Below are 25,000 nucleotides of genomic sequence, written 5' to 3' on the forward strand. Positions count from 1 at the left end.
TTAAAGGGTAGTGGACATTCTGTCTTTATTGAGACGGTTTAAAGGGTAGTGGACATTCTGTCTTTATTGAGACGGTTTAAAGGGTAGTGGACATTCTGTCTTTATTGAGACGGTTTAAAGGGTAGGGGACATTCTGTCTTTATGGAGACGGTTTAAAGGGTAGTGGACATTCTGTCTTTATTGAGACGGTTTAAAGGGTAGGGGACATTCTGTCTTTATTGAGACAGTTTAAAGGGTAGGGGACATTCTGTCTTTATTGAGACGGTTGAAAGCGTAGTGGACATTCTGTCTTTATTGAGACGGTTTAAAGGGTAGTGGACATTCTGTCTTTATTGAGACGGTTTAAAGGGTAGGGGACATTCTGTCTTTATTGAGACAGTTTAAAGGGTAGGGGACATTCTGTCTTTATTGAGACGGTTTAAAGCGTAGGGGACATTCTGTCTTTATTGAGACTGTTGAAAGCGTAGTGGACATTCTGTCTTTATTGAGACAGTTTAAAGGGTAGGGGACATTCTGTCTTTATTGAGACAGTTTAAAGGGTAGTGGACATTCTGTCTTTATGGAGACGGTTTAAAGGGTAGTGGACATTCTGTCTTTATTGAGACGGTTTAAAGGGTAGGGGACATTCTGTCTTTATGGAGACGGTTTAAAGGGTAGTGGACATTCTGTCTTTATGGAGACGGTTTAAAGGGTAGTGGACATTCTGTCTTTATGGAGACAGTTTAAAGGGTAGTGGACATTCTGTCTTTATGGAGACAGTTTAAAGGTTAGGGGACATTCTGTCTTTATGGAGACAGTTTAAAGGGTAGTGGACATTCTGTCTTTATTGAGACGGTTTAAAGGGTAGTGGACATTCTGTCTTTATGGAGACGGTTTAAAGGGTAGTGGACATTCTGTCTTTATTGAGACGGTTTAAAGGGTAGGGGACATTCTGTCTTTATTGAGACAGTTTAAAGGGTAGGGGACATTCTGTCTTTATTGAGACGGTTTAAAGCCTAGGGGACATTCTGTCTTTATTGAGACGGTTTAAAGCGTAGTGGACATTCTGTCTTTATTGAGACAGTTGAAAGCGTAGGGGACATTCTGTCTTTATTGAGACGGTTTAAAGCGTAGTGGACATTCTGTCTTTATTGAGACGGTTTAAAGCGTAGTGGACATTCTGTCTTTATTGAGACGGTTTAAAGGGTAGTGGACATTCTGTCTTTATGGAGACAGTTTAAAGGGTAGTGGACATTCTGTCTTTATTGAGACGGTTTAAAGCGTAGGGGACATTCTGTCTTTATTGAGACAGTTTAAAGCTTTGTGTTTAGTGGAGGCATGTTGTTCAGTCTGACTCAGAAGGGAAACACTGACACCTGCTGGACATGTGGCTGAACTGACATACTGGAAAATATATTGCTGCTTCTTTTTTCTCTCTGTGTCTGTGTGTGTGTGTGTGTGTGTGTGTGTGTGTGTGTGTATAGAGGGCCAGTCCTAGGAGTGACCAGGAGGAGAATGAATTGGTGATGGGGTCTTTGAGGAGTCTGTATGAAGAGAAACAGAGGAGTCATCAACACACAGATCACAGACCGGTACAATAACCAGGACGGTCACTCTGTCATCACTCTCTGTCTACGCCATCCCTTCTGTCTCTGTCTCTCTCTCTCACTCTTTCCTCTCTTTCTCAATTCAATGTAAGGTCTTTTTTGGCATGGGAAACACATGTTAACATTTCCAAAGCATATTATGTATATATACAGAGTTGTAACGATGTGCAAATAGTTAAAGTACAAAAGGGAAAATAAATAAACATGAATATGGGTTGTATTTACAATGGTGTTTGTTCTTCACCGGTTGCCCTTTTCTGGTGGCAACAGGTCACAGGGAAACGTGTCTCTAATATGGTCATACATTGGGCAGGAAGTCAGGAAGTGCAGCTCAGTTTCCACCTCATTTTGTGGGCAGTGTGCACATAGCCTGTCTTCTCTTGAGAGCCAGGTCTGCCTACGGCGGCCTTTCTCAATAGCAAGGCTATGCTCACTGAGTCTGTACATAGTCAAAGCTTTCCTTAAGTTTGGGTCAGTCACAGTGGTCAGGTATTCTGTGTACTCTCTGTTTAGGGCCAAATAGCATTCTAGTTTGCTCTGTTTTTTTTGTTAATTCTTTCCAATAGTGTCAAGTAATTATCTTTTTGTTTTCTCTGTCTCTCCTCTCTCTCTCTCTCTCTCTCTCCATCTCTCTCTCCTCTCCCCATCTCTCTCCATCTCTCCTCTCCCCCTCTCTCTCCCCCTCTCTCTCCCCCCTCTCTCTCCCCTCTCTCTCTCCTCTCTCTCTCCCCTCTCTCTCTCCCCTCTCTCTCTCCCCTCTCTCTCTCCCCTCTCTCTCCCTCTCTCCCCTCTCTCTCTCCCCTCTCTCTCTCCCCTCTCTCTCTCCCCTCTCTCTCTCCCCTCTCTCTCCCCTCTCTCTCCCCTCTCTCTCCCCTCTCTCTCCCCTCTCTCTCCCCTCTCTCCTCTCTAGGTACCAGAGGCTCCAGCCCCAGTAGAGGTCCAGTCCAGTAGCAGACAGAGATTAGAGCAGTTTAAAACCAGAGCTAAACGCTCCCTCACAGAGTCACTGGAGGGCATCTGGAAGGTATGGGGAAGTGTCTGGAGGGGGAAGTGTCTGGAGGGGGAAGTGTCTGGAGGGGGAAGTGTCTGGAGGGGGAAGTGTCTGGAGGGGGAAGTGTCTGGAGGGGGAAGTGTCTGGAGGGGGAAGTGTCTGGAAGGTAGGGGGAAGTGTCTGGAAGGTAGGGGGAAGTGTCTGGAAGGTAGGGGGAAGTGTCTGGAAGGTAGGGGGAAGTGTCTGGAAGGTAGGGGGAAGTGTCTGGAGGGGTGAGCGTCTGGAGGGGGAAGGGTCTGGAGGGGGAAGGGTCTGGAGGGGTGAGCGTCTGGAGGGGTGAGCGTCTGGAGGGGTGAGCGTCTGGAGGGGTGAGCGTCTGGAGGGGTGAGCGTCTGGAGGGGGAGGCGTCTGGAGGGGGAGGCGTCTGGAAGGTAGGGGAAGCGTCTGGAGGGTAGGGGGAAGCGTCTGGAAGGTAGGGGGAAGCGTCTGGAAGGTAGGGGGAAGCGTCTGGAAGGTAGGGGGAAGCGTCTGGAAGGTAGGGGGAAGCGTCTGGAAGGTAGGGGGAAGCGTCTGGAAGGTAGGGGGAAGCGTCTGGAGGGGGAAGCGTCTGGAGGGGGAGGCGTCTGGAGGGGGAGGCGTCTGGAAGGTAGGGGAAGCGTCTGGAAGGTAGGGGGAAGCGTCTGGAAGGTAGGGGGAAGCGTCTGGAAGGTAGGGGGAAGCGTCTGGAAGGTAGGGGGAAGCGTCTGGAAGGTAGGGGAAAGCGTCTGGAAGGTAGGGGAAAGCGTCTGGAAGGTAGGGGGAAGCGTCTGGAAGGTAGGGGGAAGCGTCTGGAAGGTAGGGGGAAGCGTCTGGAAGGTAGGGGAAGCGTCTGGAAGGTAGGGGAAGCGTCTGGAAGGTAGTGGGAAGCGTCTGGAAGGTAGTGGGAAGCGTCTGGAAGGTAGGGGGAAGCGTCTGGAAGGTAGGGGGAAGCGTCTGGAAGGTAGGGGGAAGCGTCTGGAAGGTAGGGGGAAGCGTCTGGAAGGGGGAAGCGTCTGGAAGGGGAAGCGTCTGGAAGGGGGAAGCGTCTGGAAGGTAGGGGGAAGTGTCTGGAAGGGGGGAAGTGTCTGGAAGGTAGGGGGAAGTGTCTGGAAGGTAGGGGGAAGTGTCTGGAAGGTAGTGGGAAGCGTCTGGAAGGTAGGGGGAAGCGTCTGGAAGGTAGGGGGAAGCGTCTGGAAGGTAGGGGGAAGCGTCTGGAAGGGGAAGCGTCTGGAAGGGGAAGCGTCTGGAAGGGGAAGCGTCTGGAAGGGGAAGCGTCTGGAAGGTAGGGGGAAGTGTCTGGAAGGTAGGGGGAAGTGTCTGGAAGGTAGGGGGAAGTGTCTGGAAGGTAGGGGGAAGTGTCTGGAAGGTAGGGGGAAGTGTCTGGAAGGGGAAGTGTATGCTTGTCTGTTTTAACGTGTGCGTGTTGTGTTTCTCCAGGGAAGTAGCAAAGCCAGGGCTCAGAGAGAGAACAGTGACATCAGTTCATCGACCTCAACACTGAACTCTACTGGACAGGTATCTATATATCTAACTCTACTGGACAGGTATCTATATATCTAACTCTACTAGACAGGTATCTATATATCTAACTCTACTAGACAGGTATCTATATATCTAACTCTACTAGACAGGTATCTATATATCTAACTCTACTAGACAGGTATCTATATATCTAACTCTACTAGACAGGTATCTATATATCTAACTCTACTAGACAGGTATCTATATATCTAACTCTACTAGACAGGTATCTATATATCTAACTCTACTAGACAGGTATCTATATATCTAACTCTACTGGACAGGTATCTAACTCTACTAGACAGGTATCTATATATCTAACTCTACTGGACAGGTATCTATATATCTAACTCTACTAGACAGGTATCTATATATCTAACTCTACTAGACAGGTATCTATATATATCTAACTCTACTAGACAGGTATCTATATATCTAACTCTACTGGACAGGTATCTATATATCTAACTCTACTAGACAGGTATCTATATATCTAACTCTACTAGACAGGTATCTATATATCTAACTCTACTAGACAGGTATCTATATATCTAACTCTACTAGACAGGTATCTATATATCTAACTCTACTAGACAGGTATCTAACTCAACTAGACAGGTATCTATATATCTAACTCTACTAGACAGGTATCTAACTCTACTAGACAGGTATCTATATATCTAACTCTACTAGACAGGTATCTATATATCTAACTCTACTGGACAGGTATCTATATATCTAACTCTACTAGACAGGTATCTATAGATCTAACTCTACTGGACAGGTATCTATATATCTAACTCTACTAGACAGGTATCTATATATCTAACTCTACTAGACAGGTATCTAACTCAACTAGACAGGTATCTATATATCTAACTCTACTGGACAGGTATCTATAGATCTAACTCTACTGGACAGGTATCTATAGATCTAACTCTACTAGACAGGTATCTATATATCTAACTCTACTGGACAGGTATCTATATATCTAACTCTACTAGACAGGTATCTAACTCTACTAGACAGGTATCTAACTCTACTAGACAGGTATCTATATATCTAACTCTACTGGACAGGTATCTATATACAGTGGGGAGAACAAGTATTTGATACACTGCCGATTTTGCAGGTTTTCCTACTTACAAAGCATGTAGAGGTCTGTAATTTTTATCATAGGTACACTTCAACTGTGAGAGACGGAATCTAAAACAAAAATCCAGAAAATCACATTGTATGATTTTTAAATAATTAATTTGCATTTTATTGCATGACATAAGTATTTGATCACCTACCAACCAGTAAGAATTCCGGCTCTCACAGACCTGTTAGTTTTTCTTTAAGAAGCCCTCCTGTTCTCCACTCATTACCTGTATTAACTGCACCTGTTTGAACTCGTTACCTGTATAAAAGACACCTGTCCACACACTCAATCAAACAGACTCCAACCTCTCCACAATGGCCAAGACCAGAGAGCTGTGTAAGGACATCAGGGATAAAATTGTGGACCTGCACAAGGCTGGGATGGGCTACAGGACAATAGCCAAGCAGCTTGGTGAGAAGGAAACAACTGTTGGCGCAATTATTAGAAAATGGAAGAAGTTCAAGATGACGGTCAATCACCCTCGGTCTGGGGCTCCATGCAAGATTTCACCTCGTGGGGCATCAATGATCATGAGGAAGGTGAGGGATCAGCCCAGAACTACACGGCAGGACCTGGTCAATGACCTGAAGAGAGCTGGGACCACAGTCTCAAAGAAAACCATTAGTAACACACTACGCCGTCATGGATTAAAATCCTGCAGCGCACGCAAGGTCCCCCTGCTTAAGCCAGTGCATGTCCAGGCCTGTCTGAAGTTTGCCAATGACCATCTGGATGATCCAGAGGAGGAATGGGAGAAGGTCATGTGGTCTGATGAGACAAAAATAGAGCTTTTTGGTCTAACTCCACTCGCCGTGTTTGGAGGAAGAAGAAGTATGAGTACAACCCCAAGAACACCATCCCAACCGTGAAGCATGGAGGTGGAAACATCATTCTTTGGGGATGCTTTTCTGCAAAGGGGACAGGACGACTGCACCGTATTGAGGGGAGGATGGATGGGGCCATGTATCGCGAGATCTTGGCCAACAACCTCCTTCCCTCAGTAAGAGCATTGAAGATGGGTCGTGGCTGGGTCTTCCAGCATGACAACGACACGAAGCACACAGCCATGGCAACTAAGGAGTGGCTCCGTAAGAAGCATCTCAAGGTCCTGGAGTGGCCTAGCCAGTCTCCAGACCTGAACCCAATAGAAAATCTTTGGAGGGAGCTGAACGTCCGTATTGCCCAGCGACAGCCCCGAAACCTGAAGGATCTGGAGAAGATCTGTAGGGAGGAGTGGGCCAAAATCCCTGCTGCAGTGTGTGCAAACCTAGTCAAGAACTACAGGAAACGTATGATCTCTGTAATTGCAAACAAAGGTTTCTGTACCAAATATTAAGTTCTGCTTTTCTGATGTATCAAATACTTATGTCATGCAATAAAATGCAAATTAATTACTTAAAAATCATACAATGTGATTTTCTGGATTTTTGTTTTAGATTCCGTCTCTCATAGTTGAAGTGTACCTATGATAATAATTACAGACCTCTACATGCTTTGTAAGTAGGAAAACCTGCAAAATCGGCAGTGTATCAAATACTTGTTCTCCCCACTGTATCTAACTCTACTAGACAGGTATCTATATATCTAACTCTACTAGACAGGTATCTAACTCTACTAGACAGGTATCTATATATCTAACTCTACTAGACAGGTATCTATATATCTAACTCTACTAGACAGGTATCTAACTCTACTAGACAGGTATCTATATATCTAACTCTACTAGACAGGTATCTATATATCTAACTCTACTAGACAGGTATCTAACTCTACTAGACAGGTATCTATATATCTAACTCTACTAGACAGGTATCTATATATCTAACTCTACTAGACAGGTATCTATATATCTAACTCTACTAGACAGGTATCTATATATCTAACTCTACTAGACAGGTATCTAACTCTACTGGACAGGTATCTATATATCTAACTCTACTGGACAGGTATCTAACTCTACTAGACAGGTATCTATATATCTAACTCTACTAGACAGGTATCTATATATCTAACTCTACTGGACAGGTATCTATATATCTAACTCTACTAGACAGGTATCTATATATCTAACTCTACTAGACAGGTATCTATATATCTAACTCTACTAGACAGGTATCTATATATCTAACTCTACTGGACAGGTATCTATATATCTAACTCTACTAGACAGGTATCTATATACAGTGGGGAGAACAAGTATTTGATACACTGCCGATTTTGCAGGTTTCCCTACTTACAAAGCATGTAGAGGTCTGTAATTTTTATCATAGGTACACTTCAACTGTGAGAGACGGAATCTAAAACAAAAATCCAGAAAATCACATTGTATGATTTTTAAGTAATTAATTTGCATTATATTGCATGACATAAGTATTTGATCACCTACCAACCAGTAAGAATTACGGCTCTCACAGACCTGTTAGTTTTTCTTTAAGAAGCCCTCCTGTTCTCCACTCATTACCTGTATTAACTGCACCTGTTTGAACTCGTTACCTGTATAAAAGACACCTGTCCACACACTCAATCAAACAGACTCCAACCTCTCCACAATGGCCAAGACCAGAGAGCTGTGTAAGGACATCAGGGATAGAATTGTAGACCTGCACAAGGCTGGGATGGGCTACAGGACAATAGGCAAGCAGCTTGGTGAGAAGGCAACAACTGTTGGCGCAATTATTAGAAAATGGAAGAAGTTCAAGATGACGGTCAATCACCCTCGGTCTGGGGCTCCATGCAAGATCTCACCTCGTGGGGCATCAATGATCATGAGGAAGGTGAGGGATCAGCCCAGAACTACACGGCAGGACCTGGTCAATGACCTGAAGAGAGCTGGGACCACAGTCTCAAAGAAAACCATTAGTAACACACTACGCCGTCATGGATTAAAATCCTGCAGCGCACGCAAGGTCTCCTGCCCAAGCCAGCTCATGTCCAGGCCCGTCTGAAGTTTGCCAATGACCATCTGGATGATTCAGAGGAGGAATGGGAGAAGGTCATGTGGTCTGATGAGACAAAAATAGAGCTTTTTGGTCTAAACTCCACTCGCCGTGTTTGGAAGAAGAAGAAGGAGGAGTACAACCCCAAGAACACCATCCCAACCGTGAAGCATGGAGGTGGAAACATCATTCTTTGGGGATGCTTTTCTGCAAAGGGGACAGGACGACTGCACCGTATTGAGGGGAGGATGGATGGGGCCATGTATCGCGAGATCTTGGCCAACAACCTCCTTCCCTCAGTAAGAGCATTGAAGATGGGTCGTGGCTGGGTCTTCCAGCATGACAACGGCCCGAAACACACAGCCAGGGCAACTAAGGAGTGGCTCCGTAAGAAGCATCTCAAGGTCCTGGAGTGGCCTAGCCAGTCTCCAGACCTGAACCCAATAGAACATCTTTGGAGGGAGCTGAAAGTCCGTATTGCCCAGTGACATCCCCGAAACCTGAAGGATCTGGAGAAGGTCTGTATGGAGGAGTGGGCCAAAATCCCTGCTGCAGTGTGTGCAAACCTGGTCAAGAACTACAGGAAACGTATGATCTCTGTAATTGCAAACAAAGGATTCTGTACCAAATATTAAGTTCTGCTTTTCTGATGTATCAAATACTTATGTCATGCAATAAAATGCAAATTAATTACTTAAAAATCATACAATGTGATTTTCTGGATTTTTGTTTTAGATTCCGTCTCTCACAGTTGAAGTGTACCTATGATAAAAATTACAGACATCTACATGCTTTGTAAGTAGGAAAACCTGCAAAATCGGCAGTGTATCAAATACTTGTTCTCCCCACTGTATCTAACTCTACTAGACAGGTATCTAACGCTACTAGACAGGTATCTATATATCTAACTCTACTAGACAGGTATCTATATATCTAACTCTACTAGACAGGTATCTATATATCTAACTCTACTAGACAGGTATCTATATATCTAACTCTACTAGACAGGTATCTATATATCTAACTCTACTAGACAGGTATCTATATATCTAACTCTACTAGACAGGTATCTATATATCTAACTCTACTAGACAGGTATCTATATATCTAACTCTACTAGACAGGTATGTATATATCTAACTCTACTAGACAGGTATCTATATATCTAACTCTACTAGACAGGTATCTATATATCTAACTCTACTGGACAGGTATCTATATATCTAACTCTACTAGACAGGTATCTATATATCTAACTCTACTAGACAGGTATCTATATATCTAACTCTACTAGACAGGTATCTATATATCTAACTCTACTAGACAGGTATCTATATATCTAACTCTACTAGACAGGTATCTATATATCTAACTCTACTAGACAAGTATCTAACTCTACTAGACAGGTATCTAACTCTACTAGACAGGTATCTAACTCTACTAGACAGGTATCTAACTCTACTAGACAGGTATCTAACTCTACTAGACAGGTATCTAGATATCTAACTCTACTAGACAGGTATCTATATATCTAACTCTACTAGACAGGTATCTATATATCTAACTCTACTAGACAGGTATCTATAGATCTAACTCTACTAGACAGGTATCTAACTCTACTGGACAGGTATCTATATATCTAACTCTACTAGACAGGTATCTAACTCTACTAGACAGGTATCTATATATCTAACTCTACTAGACAGGTATCTATATATCTAACTCTACTAGACAGGTATCTATATATCTAACTCTACTGGACAGGTATCTATATATCTAACTCTACTAGACAGGTATCTATATATCTAACTCTACTAGACAGGTATCTATATATCTAACTCTACTAGACAGGTATCTATATATCTAACTCTACTGGACAGGTATCTATATATCTAACTCTACTAGACAGGTATCTATATATCTAACTCTACTAGACAGGTATCTATATATCTAACTCTACTAGACAGGTATCTAACTCTACTAGACAGGTATCTATATATCTAACTCTACTAGACAGGTATCTATATATCTAACTCTACTAGACAGGTATCTATATATCTAACTCTACTAGACAGGTATCTATATATCTAACTCTACTGGACATGTATCTATATATCTAACTCTACTAGACAGGTATCTATATATCTAACTCTACCGGACAGGTATCTATATATCTAACTCTACTAGACAGGTATCTATATATCTAACTCTACTGGACAGGTATCTATATATCTAACTCTACTAGACAGGTATCTATATATCTAACTCTACTAGACAGGTATCTAACTCAACTAGACAGGTATCTATATATCTAACTCTACTGGACAGGTATCTATATATCTAACTCTACTAGACAGGTATCTATATATCTAACTCTACTAGACAGGTATCTAACTCTACTAGACAGGTATCTATATATCTAACTCTACTAGACAGGTATCTATATATCTAACTCTACTAGACAGGTATCTATATATCTAACTCTACTAGACAGGTATCTATATATCTAACTCGACTGGACAGGTATCTATATATCTAACTCTACTAGACAGGTATCTATATATCTAACTCTACTAGACAGGTATCTATATATCTAACTCTACTAGACAGGTATCTATATATCTAACTCTACTAGACAGGTATCTTAATATCTAACTCTACTAGACAGGTATCTATATATCTAACTCTACTAGACAGGTATCTATATATCTAACTCTACTAGACAGGTATCTATATATCTAACTCTACTAGACAGGTATCTATATATCTAACTCTATTAGACAGGTATCTATATATCTAACTCTACTAGACAGGTATCTATATATCTAACTCTACTAGACAGGTATCTAACTCAACTAGACAGGTATCTATATATCTAACTCTACTAGACAGGTATCTATATATCTAACTCTACTAGACAGGTATCTATATATCTAACTCTACTAGACAGGTATCTATATATCTAACTCTACTAGACAGGTATCTAACTCTACTAGACAGGTATCTATATATCTAACTCTACTAGACAGGTATCTATATATCTAACTCTACTAGACAGGTATCTATATATCTAACTCTACTAGACAGGTATCTATATATCTAACTCTACTAGACAGGTATCTATATATCTAACTCTACTAGACAGGTATCTATATATCTAACTCTACTGGACAGGTATCTATATATCTAACTCTACTAGACAGGTATCTAACTCTACTGGACAGGTATCTATATATCTAACTCTACTAGACAGGTATCTAACTCTACTGGACAGGTATCTATATATCTAACTCTACTAGACAGGTATCTAACTACTGGACAGGTATCTATATATCTAACTCTACTAGACAGGTATCTAACTCTACTAGACAGGTATCTATATATCTAACTCTACTAGACAGGTATCTAACTCTACTAGACAGGTATCTATATATCTAACTCTACTAGACAGGTATCTAACTCTACTAGACAGGTATCTATATATCTAACTCTACTAGACAGGTATCTAACTCTACTAGACAGGTATCTATATATCTAACTCTACTAGACAGGTATCTAACTCTACTAGACAGGTATCTATATATCTAACTCTACTAGACAGGTATCTATATATCTAACTCTACTAGACAGGTATCTATATATCTAACTCTACTGGACAGGTATCTATATATCTAACTCTACTAGACAGGTATCTATATATCTAACTCTACTAGACAGGTATCTAACTCTACTAGACAGGTATCTATATATCTAACTCTACTAGACAGGTATCTATATATCTAACTCTACTAGACAGGTATCTATATATCTAACTCTACTAGACAGGTATCTATATATCTAACTCTACTAGACAGGTATTTATATATCTAACTCTACTAGACAGGTATCTATATATCTAACTCTACTAGACAGGTATCTATATATCTAACTCTACTAGACAGGTATCTATATATCTAACTCTACTAGACAGGTATCTATATATCTAACTCTACTGGACAGGTATCTATATATCTAACTCTACTAGACAGGTATCTAACTCTACTAGACAGGTATCTATATATCTAACTCTACTAGACAGGTATCTAACTCTACTGGACAGGTATCTATATATCTAACTCTACTAGACAGGTATCTAACTCTACTGGACAGGTATCTATATATCTAACTCTACTAGACAGGTATCTAACTCTACTGGACAGGTATCTATATATCTAACTCTACTAGACAGGTATCTAACTCTACTGGACAGGTATCTATATATCTAACTCTACTAGACAGGTATCTAACTCTACTGGACAGGTATCTATATATCTAACTCTACTAGACAGGTATCTAACTCTACTAGACAGGTATCTATATATCTAACTCTACTAGACAGGTATCTAACTCTACTAGACAGGTATATATATATCTAACTCTACTAGACAGGTATCTAACTCTACTAGACAGGTATCTATATATCTAACTCTACTAGACAGGTATCTAACTCTACTAGACAGGTATCTATATATCTAACTCTACTAGACAGGTATCTAACTCTACTAGACAGGTATCTATATATCTAACTCTACTAGACAGGTATCTAACTCTACTAGACAGGTATCTATATATCTAACTCTACTAGACAGGTATCTAACTCTACTAGACAGGTATCTATATATCTAACTCTACTAGACAGGTATCTATATATCTAACTCTACTAGACAGGTATCTATATATCTAACTCTACTGGACAGGTATCTATATATCTAACTCTACTAGACAGGTATCTATATATCTAACTCTACTGGACAGGTATCTATATATCTAACTCTACTAGACAGGTATCTATATATCTAACTCTACTAGACAGGTATCTATATATCTAACTCTACTAGACAGGTATCTATATATCTAACTCTACTAGACAGGTATCTATATATCTAACTCTACTAGACAGGTATCTATATATCTAACTCTACTAGACAGGTATCTATATATCTAACTCTACTAGACAGGTATCTATATATCTAACTCTACTAGACAGGTATCTAACTCAACTAGACAGGTATCTATATATCTAACTCTACTGGACGGGTATCTATAGATCTAACTCTACTGGACAGGTATCTATATATCTAACTCTACTAGACAGGTATCTATATATCTAACTCTACTAGACAGGTATCTATATATCTAACTCTACTGGACAGGTATCTATATATCTAACTCTACTGGACAGGTATCTATATATCTAACTCTACTAGACAGGTATCTATATATCTAACTCTACTAGACAGGTATCTATATATCTAACTCTACTAGACAGGTATCTATAGATCTAACTCTACTGGACAGGTATCTATATATCTAACTCTACTAGACAGGTATCTATATATCTAACTCTACTAGACAGGTATCTAACTCAACTAGACAGGTATCTATATATCTAACTCTACTGGACAGGTATCTATAGATCTAACTCTACTGGACAGGTATCTATAGATCTAACTCTACTAGACAGGTATCTATATATCTAACTCTACTGGACAGGTATCTATATATCTAACTCTACTAGACAGGTATCTAACTCTACTAGACAGGTATCTAACTCTACTAGACAGGTATCTATATATCTAACTCTACTGGACAGGTATCTATATACAGTGGGGAGAACAAGTATTTGATACACTGCCGATTTTGCAGGTTTTCCTACTTACAAAGCATGTAGAGGTCTGTAATTTTTATCATAGGTACACTTCAACTGTGAGAGACGGAATCTAAAACAAAAATCCAGAAAATCACATTGTATGATTTTTAAATAATTAATTTGCATTTTATTGCATGACATAAGTATTTGATCACCTACCAACCAGTAAGAATTCCGGCTCTCACAGACCTGTTAGTTTTTCTTTAAGAAGCCCTCCTGTTCTCCACTCATTACCTGTATTAACTGCACCTGTTTGAACTCGTTACCTGTATAAAAGACACCTGTCCACACACTCAATCAAACAGACTCCAACCTCTCCACAATGGCCAAGACCAGAGAGCTGTGTAAGGACATCAGGGATAAAATTGTGGACCTGCACAAGGCTGGGATGGGCTACAGGACAATAGGCAAGCAGCTTGGTGAGAAGGAAACAACTGTTGGCGCAATTATTAGAAAATGGAAGAAGTTCAAGATGACGGTCAATCACCCTCGGTCTGGGGCTCCATGCAAGATTTCACCTCGTGGGGCATCAATGATCATGAGGAAGGTGAGGGATCAGCCCAGAACTACACGGCAGGACCTGGTCAATGACCTGAAGAGAGCTGGGACCACAGTCTCAAAGAAAACCATTAGTAACACACTACGCCGTCATGGATTAAAATCCTGCAGCGCACGCAAGGTCCCCCTGCTTAAGCCAGTGCATGTCCAGGCCTGTCTGAAGTTTGCCAATGACCATCTGGATGATCCAGAGGAGGAATGGGAGAAGGTCATGTGGTCTGATGAGACAAAAATAGAGCTTTTTGGTCTAACTCCACTCGCCGTGTTTGGAGGAAGAAGAAGTATGAGTACAACCCCAAGAACACCATCCCAACCGTGAAGCATGGAGGTGGAAACATCATTCTTTGGGGATGCTTTTCTGCAAAGGGGACAGGACGACTGCACCGTATTGAGGGGAGGATGGATGGGGCCATGTATCGCGAGATCTTGGCCAACAACCTCCTTCCCTCAGTAAGAGCATTGAAGATGGGTCGTGGCTGGGTCTTCCAGCATGACAACGACACGAAGCACACAGCCATGGCAACTAAGGAGTGGCTCCGTAAGAAGCATCTCAAGGTCCTGGAGTGGCCTAGCCAGTCTCCAGACCTGAACCCAATAGAAAATCTTTGGAGGGAGCTGAAAGTCCGTATTGCCCAGCGACAGCCCCGAAACCTGAAGGATCTGGAGAAGATCTGTAGGGAGGAGTGGGCCAAAATCCCTGCTGCAGTGTGTGCAAACCTAGTCAAGAACTACAGGAAACGTATGATCTCTGTAATTGCAAACAAAGGTTTCTGTACCAAATATTAAGTTCTGCTTTTCTGATGTATCAAATACTTATGTCATGCAATAAAATGCAAATTAATTACTTAAAAATCATACAATGTGATTTTCTGGATTTTTGTTTTAGATTCCGTCTCTCATAGTTGAAGTGTACCTATGATAATAATTACAGACCTCTACATGCTTTGTAAGTAGGAAAACCTGCAAAATCGGCAGTGTATCAAATACTTGTTCTCCCCACTGTATCTAACTCTACTAGACAGGTATCTATATATCTAACTCTACTAGACAGGTATCTAACTCTACTAGACAGGTATCTATATATCTAACTCTACTAGACAGGTATCTATATATCTAACTCTACTAGACAGGTATCTAACTCTACTAGACAGGTATCTATATATCTAACTCTACTAGACAGGTATCTATATATCTAACTCTACTAGACAGGTATCTAACTCTACTAGACAGGTATCTATATATCTAACTCTACTAGACAGGTATCTATATATCTAACTCTACTAGACAGGTATCTATATATCTAACTCTACTAGACAGGTATCTATATATCTAACTCTACTAGACAGGTATCTAACTCTACTGGACAGGTATCTATATATCTAACTCTACTGGACAGGTATCTAACTCTACTAGACAGGTATCTATATATCTAACTCTACTAGACAGGTATCTATATATCTAACTCTACTGGACAGGTATCTATATATCTAACTCTACTAGACAGGTATCTATATATCTAACTCTACTAGACAGGTATCTATATATCTAACTCTACTAGACAGGTATCTATATATCTAACTCTACTGGACAGGTATCTATATATCTAACTCTACTAGACAGGTATCTATATACAGTGGGGAGAACAAGTATTTGATACACTGCCGATTTTGCAGGTTTCCCTACTTACAAAGCATGTAGAGGTCTGTAATTTTTATCATAGGTACACTTCAACTGTGAGAGACGGAATCTAAAACAAAAATCCAGAAAATCACATTGTATGATTTTTAAGTAATTAATTTGCATTATATTGCATGACATAAGTATTTGATCACCTACCAACCAGTAAGAATTACGGCTCTCACAGACCTGTTAGTTTTTCTTTAAGAAGCCCTCCTGTTCTCCACTCATTACCTGTATTAACTGCACCTGTTTGAACTCGTTACCTGTATAAAAGACACCTGTCCACACACTCAATCAAACAGACTCCAACCTCTCCACAATGGCCAAGACCAGAGAGCTGTGTAAGGACATCAGGGATAGAATTGTAGACCTGCACAAGGCTGGGATGGGCTACAGGACAATAGGCAAGCAGCTTGGTGAGAAGGCAACAACTGTTGGCGCAATTATTAGAAAATGGAAGAAGTTCAAGATGACGGTCAATCACCCTCGGTCTGGGGCTCCATGCAAGATCTCACCTCGTGGGGCATCAATGATCATGAGGAAGGTGAGGGATCAGCCCAGAACTACACGGCAGGACCTGGTCAATGACCTGAAGAGAGCTGGGACCACAGTCTCAAAGAAAACCATTAGTAACACACTACGCCGTCATGGATTAAAATCCTGCAGCGCACGCAAGGTCTCCTGCCCAAGCCAGCTCATGTCCAGGCCCGTCTGAAGTTTGCCAATGACCATCTGGATGATTCAGAGGAGGAATGGGAGAAGGTCATGTGGTCTGATGAGACAAAAATAGAGCTTTTTGGTCTAAACTCCACTCGCCGTGTTTGGAAGAAGAAGAAGGAGGAGTACAACCCCAAGAACACCATCCCAACCGTGAAGCATGGAGGTGGAAACATCATTCTTTGGGGATGCTTTTCTGCAAAGGGGACAGGACGACTGCACCGTATTGAGGGGAGGATGGATGGGGCCATGTATCGCGAGATCTTGGCCAACAACCTCCTTCCCTCAGTAAGAGCATTGAAGATGGGTCGTGGCTGGGTCTTCCAGCATGACAACGGCCCGAAACACACAGCCAGGGCAACTAAGGAGTGGCTCCGTAAGAAGCATCTCAAGGTCCTGGAGTGGCCTAGCCAGTCTCCAGACCTGAACCCAATAGAAAATCTTTGGAGGGAGCTGAAAGTCCGTATTGCCCAGTGACATCCCCGAAACCTGAAGGATCTGGAGAAGGTCTGTATGGAGGAGTGGGCCAAAATCCCTGCTGCAGTGTGTGCAAACCTGGTCAAGAACTACAGGAAACGTATGATCTCTGTAATTGCAAACAAAGGATTCTGTACCAAATATTAAGTTCTGCTTTTCTGATGTATCAAATACTTATGTCATGCAATAAAATGCAAATTAATTACTTAAAAATCATACAATGTGATTTTCTGGATTTTTGTTTTAGATTCCGTCTCTCACAGTTGAAGTGTACCTATGATAAAAATTACAGACATCTACATGCTTTGTAAGTAGGAAAACCTGCAAAATCGGCAGTGTATCAAATACTTGTTCTCCCCACTGTATCTAACTCTACTAGACAGGTATCTAACGCTACTAGACAGGTATCTATATATCTAACTCTACTAGACAGGTATCTATATATCTAACTCTACTAGACAGGTATCTATATATCTAACTCTACTAGACAGGTATCTATATATCTAACTCTACTAGACAGGTATCTATATATCTAACTCTACTAGACAGGTATCTATATATCTAACTCTACTAGACAGGTATCTATATATCTAACTCTACTAGACAGGTATCTATATATCTAACTCTACTAGACAGGTATGTATATATCTAACTCTACTAGACAGGTATCTATATATCTAACTCTACTAGACAGGTATCTATATATCTAACTCTACTGGACAGGTATCTATCTAACTCTACTAGACAGGTATCTATATATCTAACTCTACTAGACAGGTATCTATATATCTAACTCTACTAGACAGGTATCTATATATCTAACTCTACTAGACAGGTATCTATATATCTAACTCTACTAGACAGGTATCTATATATCTAACTCTACTAGACAAGTATCTAACTCTACTAGACAGGTATCTAACTCTACTAGACAGGTATCTAACTCTACTAGACAGGTATCTAACTCTACTAGACAGGTATCTAACTCTACTAGACAGGTATCTAGATATCTAACTCTACTAGACAGGTATCTATATATCTAACTCTACTAGACAGGTATCTATATATCTAACTCTACTAGACAGGTATCTATAGATCTAACTCTACTAGACAGGTATCTAACTCTACTGGACAGGTATCTATATATCTAACTCTACTAGACAGGTATCTAACTCTACTAGACAGGTATCTATATATCTAACTCTACTAGACAGGTATCTATATATCTAACTCTACTAGACAGGTATCTATATATCTAACTCTACTGGACAGGTATCTATATATCTAACTCTACTAGACAGGTATCTATATATCTAACTCTACTAGACAGGTATCTATATATCTAACTCTACTAGACAGGTATCTATATATCTAACTCTACTGGACAGGTATCTATATATCTAACTCTACTAGACAGGTATCTATATATCTAACTCTACTAGACAGGTATCTATATATCTAACTCTACTAGACAGGTATCTAACTCTACTAGACAGGTATCTATATATCTAACTCTACTAGACAGGTATCTATATATCTAACTCTACTAGACAGGTATCTATATATCTAACTCTACTAGACAGGTATCTATATATCTAACTCTACTGGACATGTATCTATATATCTAACTCTACTAGACAGGTATCTATATATCTAACTCTACCGGACAGGTATCTATATATCTAACTCTACTAGACAGGTATCTATATATCTAACTCTACTGGACAGGTATCTATATATCTAACTCTACTAGACAGGTATCTATATATCTAACTCTACTAGACAGGTATCTAACTCAACTAGACAGGTATCTATATATCTAACTCTACTGGACAGGTATCTATATATCTAACTCTACTAGACAGGTATCTATATATCTAACTCTACTAGACAGGTATCTAACTCTACTAGACAGGTATCTATATATCTAACTCTACTAGACAGGTATCTATATATCTAACTCTACTAGACAGGTATCTATATATCTAACTCTACTAGACAGGTATCTATATATCTAACTCTACTAGACAGGTATCTATATATCTAACTCTACTAGACAGGTATCTATATATCTAACTCTACTAGACAGGTATCTATATATCTAACTCTACTAGACAGGTATCTATATATCTAACTCTACTAGACAGGTATCTATATATCTAACTCTACTAGACAGGTATCTATATATCTAACTCTACTAGACAGGTATCTATATATCTAACTCTACTAGACAGGTATCTATATATCTAACTCTACTAGACAGGTATGTATATATCTAACTCTACTAGACAGGTATCTATATATCTAACTCTACTAGACAGGTATCTATATATCTAACTCTACTGGACAGGTATCTATCTAACTCTACTAGACAGGTATCTATATATCTAACTCTACTAGACAGGTATCTATATATCTAACTCTACTAGACAGGTATCTATATATCTAACTCTACTAGACAAGTATCTAACTCTACTAGACAGGTATCTAACTCTACTAGACAGGTATCTAACTCTACTAGACAGGTATCTAACTCTACTAGACAGGTATCTATATATCTAACTCTACTAGACAGGTATCTATATATCTAACTCTACTAGACAGGTATCTATATATCTAACTCTACTAGACAGGTATCTATATATCTAACTCTACTAGACAGGTATCTATAGATCTAACTCTACTAGACAGGTATCTAACTCTACTGGACAGGTATCTATATATCTAACTCTACTAGACAGGTATCTAACTCTACTAGACAGGTATCTATATATCTAACTCTACTAGACAGGTATCTATATATCTAACTCTACTAGACAGGTATCTATATATCTAACTCTACTGGACAGGTATCTATATATCTAACTCTACTAGACAGGTATCTATATATCTAACTCTACTAGACAGGTATCTATATATCTAACTCTACTAGACAGGTATCTATATATCTAACTCTACTGGACAGGTATCTATATATATAACTCTACTGGACAGGTATCTATATATCTAACTCTACTAGACAGGTATCTATATATCTAACTCTACTAGACAGGTATCTATATATCTAACTCTACTAGACAGGTATCTAACTCTACTAGACAGGTATCTATATATCTAACTCTACTAGACAGGTATCTATATATCTAACTCTACTAGACAGGTATCTATATATCTAACTCTACTGGACAGGTATCTATATATCTAACTCTACCGGACAGGTATCTATATATCTAACTCTACTAGACAGGTATCTATATATCTAACTCTACTGGACAGGTATCTATATATCTAACTCTACTAGACAGGTATCTATATATCTAACTCTACTAGACAGGTATCTAACTCAACTAGACAGGTATCTATATATCTAACTCTACTGGACAGGTATCTATATATCTAACTCTACTAGACAGGTATCTATATATCTAACTCTACTAGACAGGTATCTAACTCTACTAGACAGGTATCTATATATCTAACTCTACTAGACAGGTATCTATATATCTAACTCTACTAGACAGGTATCTAACTCTACTAGACAGGTATCTATATATCTAACTCTACTAGACAGGTATCTAACTCTACTAGACAGGTATCTATATATCTAACTCTACTGGACAGGTATCTATATATCTAACTCTACTAGACAGGTATCTATATATCTAACTCTACTAGACAGGTATCTAACTCTGACTGAGACAGGTATCTATATATCTAACTCTACTGGACAGGTACCTATATATCTAACTCTGCTGGACAGGTATCTAACTCTACTAGACAGGTATCTATATATCTAACTCTACTAGACAGGTATCTATATATCTAACTCTACTAGACAGTTATCTATATATCTAACTCTACTGGACAGGTATCTAACTCTACTAGACAGGTATCTATATATCTAACTCTACTAGACTAGGTACTCTACTAGATCTAGCTCTATCTAGACAGGTATCTATAACTCTACTGGACAGGTATCTAACTCTACTAGACAGGTATCTATATATCTAACTCTACTGGACAGGTATCTATATATCTAACTCTACTAGACAGGTATCTATATATCTAACTCTACTGGACAGGTATCTATATATCTAACTCTACTAGACAGGTATCTATATATCTAACTCTACTAGACAGGTATCTATATATCTAACTCTACTAGACAGGTATCTATATATCTAACTCTACTAGACAGGTATCTATATATCTAACTCTACTGGACAGGTATCTATATATCTAACTCTACTAGACAGGTATCTATATATCTAACTCTACTGGACAGGTATCTAACTCTACTAGACAGGTATCTATATATCTAACTCTACTAGACAGGTATCTAACTCTACTGGACAGGTATCTATATATCTAACTCTACTGAACAGGTATCTATATATCTAACTCTACTGGACAGGTATCTATATATCTAACTCTACTAGACAGGTATCTAACTCTACTAGACAGGTATCTAACTCTACTAGACAGGTATCTATATATCTAACTCTACTGGACAGGTATCTATATATCTAACTCTACTAGACAGGTATCTATATATCTAACTCTACTAGACAGGTATCTAACTCTACTAGACAGGTATCTATATATCTAACTCTACTAGACAGGTATCTATATATCTAACTCTACTGGACAGGTATCTATATATCTAACTCTACTAGACAGGTATCTATATATCTAACTCTACTAGACAGGTATCTATATATCTAACTCTACTAGACAGGTATCTATATATCTAACTCTACTAGACAGGTATCTATATATCTAACTCTACTAGATAGGTATCTATATATCTAACTCTACTGGACAGGTATCTAACTCTACTAGACAGGTATCTATATATCTAACTCTACTAGACAGGTATCTATATATCTAACTCTACTAGACAGGTATCTATATATCTAACTCTACTAGACAGGTATCTATATATCTAACTCTACTGGACAGGTATCTAACTCTACTAGACAGGTATCTAACTCTACTAGACAGGTATCTACAGTGGGGAGAACAAGTATTTGATACACTGCCGATTTTGCAGGTTTTCCTACTTACAAAGCATGTAGAGGTCTGTAATTATTATCATAGGTACACTTCAACTATGAGAGACGGAATCTAAAAAAAAAATCCAGAAAATCACATTGTATGATTTTTAAGTAATTAATTTGCATTTTATTGCATGACATAAGTATTTGATACATCAGAAAAGCAGAACTTAATATTTGGTACAGAAACCTTTGTTTGCAATTACAGAGATCATACGATTCCTGTAGTTCTTGACTAGGTTTGCACACACTGCAGCAGGGATTTTGGCCCACTCCTCCCTACAGATCTTCTCCAGATCCTTCAGGTTTCGGGGCTGTCGCTGGGCAATACGGACTTTCAGCTCCCTCCAAAGATTTTCTATTGGGTTCAGGTCTGGAGACTGGCTAGGCCACTCCAGGACCTTGAGATGCTTCTTACGGAGCCACTCCTTAGTTGCCATGGCTGTGTGCTTCGTGTCGTTGTCATGCTGGAAGACCCAGCCACGACCCATCTTCAATGCTCTTACTGAGGGAAGGAGGTTGTTGGCCAAGATCTCGCGATACATGGCCCCATCCATCCTCCCCTCAATACGGTGCAGTCGTCCTGTCCCCTTTGCAGAAAAGCATCCCCAAAGAATGATGTTTCCACCTCCATGCTTCACGGTTGGGATGGTGTTCTTGGGGTTGTACTCATACTTCTTCTTCCTCCAAACACGGCGAGTGGAGTTAGACCAAAAAGCTCTATTTTTGTCTCATCAGACCACATGACCTTCTCCCATTCCTCCTCTGGTATATCTAACTCTACTAGACAGGTATCTATATATCTAACTCTATTAGACAGGTATCTATATATCTAACTCTACTAGACAGGTATCTATATATCTAACTCTACTAGACAGGTATCTATATATCTAACTCTACTAGACAGGTATCTATATATCTAACTCTACTAGACAGGTATCTATATATCTAACTCTACTAGACAGGTATCTAACTCTACTAGACAGGTATCTATATATCTAACTCTACTAGACAGGTATCTATATATCTAACTCTACTAGACAGGTATCTAACTCTACTAGACAGGTATCTAACTCTACTAGACAGGTATCTATATATCTAACTCTACTAGACAGGTATCTATATATCTAACTCTACTAGACAGGTATCTATATATCTAACTCTACTAGACAGGTATCTAACTCTACTAGACAGGTATCTATATATCTAACTCTACTAGACAGGTATCTATATATCTAACTCTACTAGACAGGTATCTATATATCTAACTCTACTGGACAGGTATCTATATAGACTCTACTAGACAGCTGTATCGTTGACACCAGACAGGATGGGTCCAAATCCTGACTCTGCCACCAGCTGTACCGTATAGATCTAACTCAGACAAGATGGGTCCAAATCCTGACTCTGCCACCAGCTGTACCGTTGACACCAGGCAGGATGGGTCCAAATCCCTGACTCTGCCACCAGCTGTACCGTTGACTTACCAGACAGGATGGGTCCAAATCCCTGACTCTGCCACCAGCTGTACCGTTGACACCAGACAGGATGGGTCCAAATCCCTGACTCTGCCACCAGCTGTACCGTTGACTACCAGACAGGATGGGTCCAAATCCCTGACTCTGCCAGCCAGCTGTACCGTTGACACCAGACAGGACTGGGTACCAAATCCCTGTACTCTGCCATCAGCTGTACCGTTGACACCAGACAGGATGGGTCCAAATCCCTGACTCTGCCACCAGCTGTACCGTTGACACCAGACAGGATGGGTCCAAATCCCTGACTCTGCCAGCCAGCTGTACCGTTGACTCACCAGACAGGTATCTGTGTGTCCAAATCCACTGAACAGGTCTGCCATACAGCTGTTATAGTCATCACAGGAAACTCGGGGATTCATCCTAGACACTGTCTGTTAAATCATCATACCATCCTCAGTATTGATCCTAGATGCTCTGTTATGATCGTCGTGTCCATTCTCGGAGACACTTCTTGACATTGTTTGTTTAAATCATCGGACCACTCCGGTGTGGATCCTGGATACTGTCTGTTAAAATCAGCACACCATTCCGGTGACAAGCCTGGACACTGACCAGTTGTGATCGTTCACGAGCATGCTCAGTATAAACCCTGCACACCGTCTGTTGTAATCATCGCGCTGTTATTGGTCTAGTTTGTGGACACCGTCTGCTATAACCATTGCAACATTCTCATATCCACCTCTCTCATCATTGAGCTGTTTAAATCACCCACAGGACTGTCAGCATGAACCCTGGATGAGTCTGTATTTTTGTCACACCATTCTCAGTATAAACCCTGGACACTGTCTGTTAAAATCATCACACCATTCTCAGTATAAACCCTGGACACTGTCTGTTATAATCATCACACCATTCTCAGTATAGACCCTGGACACTGTCTGTTAAAATCATCACACCATTCTCAGTATAAACCCTGGACAATGTCTGTTATAATCATCACACCATTCTCAGTATAAACCCTGGACACTGTCTGTTAAAATCATCACACCATTCTCAGTATAAACCCTGGACGCTGTCTGTTATAATCATCACACCATTCTCAGTATAAACCCTGGACACTGTCTGTTAAAATCATCACACCATTCTCA

General features: G+C 40.1%; 1 protein-coding gene across 1 annotated transcript in view; it reads left to right on the plus strand.

The window, feature by feature from the left end:
• tbc1d1 (TBC1 (tre-2/USP6, BUB2, cdc16) domain family, member 1) overlaps nt 1-25,000 on the plus strand; it is a gene marked incomplete in the record, with an annotated part of 182,307 nt that overhangs the window by 82,538 nt on the left and 74,769 nt on the right. Inside the window, 1 exon segment of the mRNA XM_071408381.1 lies at nt 4,077-4,110. Coding sequence (XP_071264482.1) covers nt 4,077-4,110 — 34 coding nt within the window.

The sequence above is a fragment of the Salvelinus alpinus genome, chromosome 6 (genome assembly GCF_045679555.1).
Source record: "Salvelinus alpinus chromosome 6, SLU_Salpinus.1, whole genome shotgun sequence".
Taxonomy (NCBI): Eukaryota; Metazoa; Chordata; class Actinopteri; order Salmoniformes; family Salmonidae; genus Salvelinus; species Salvelinus alpinus.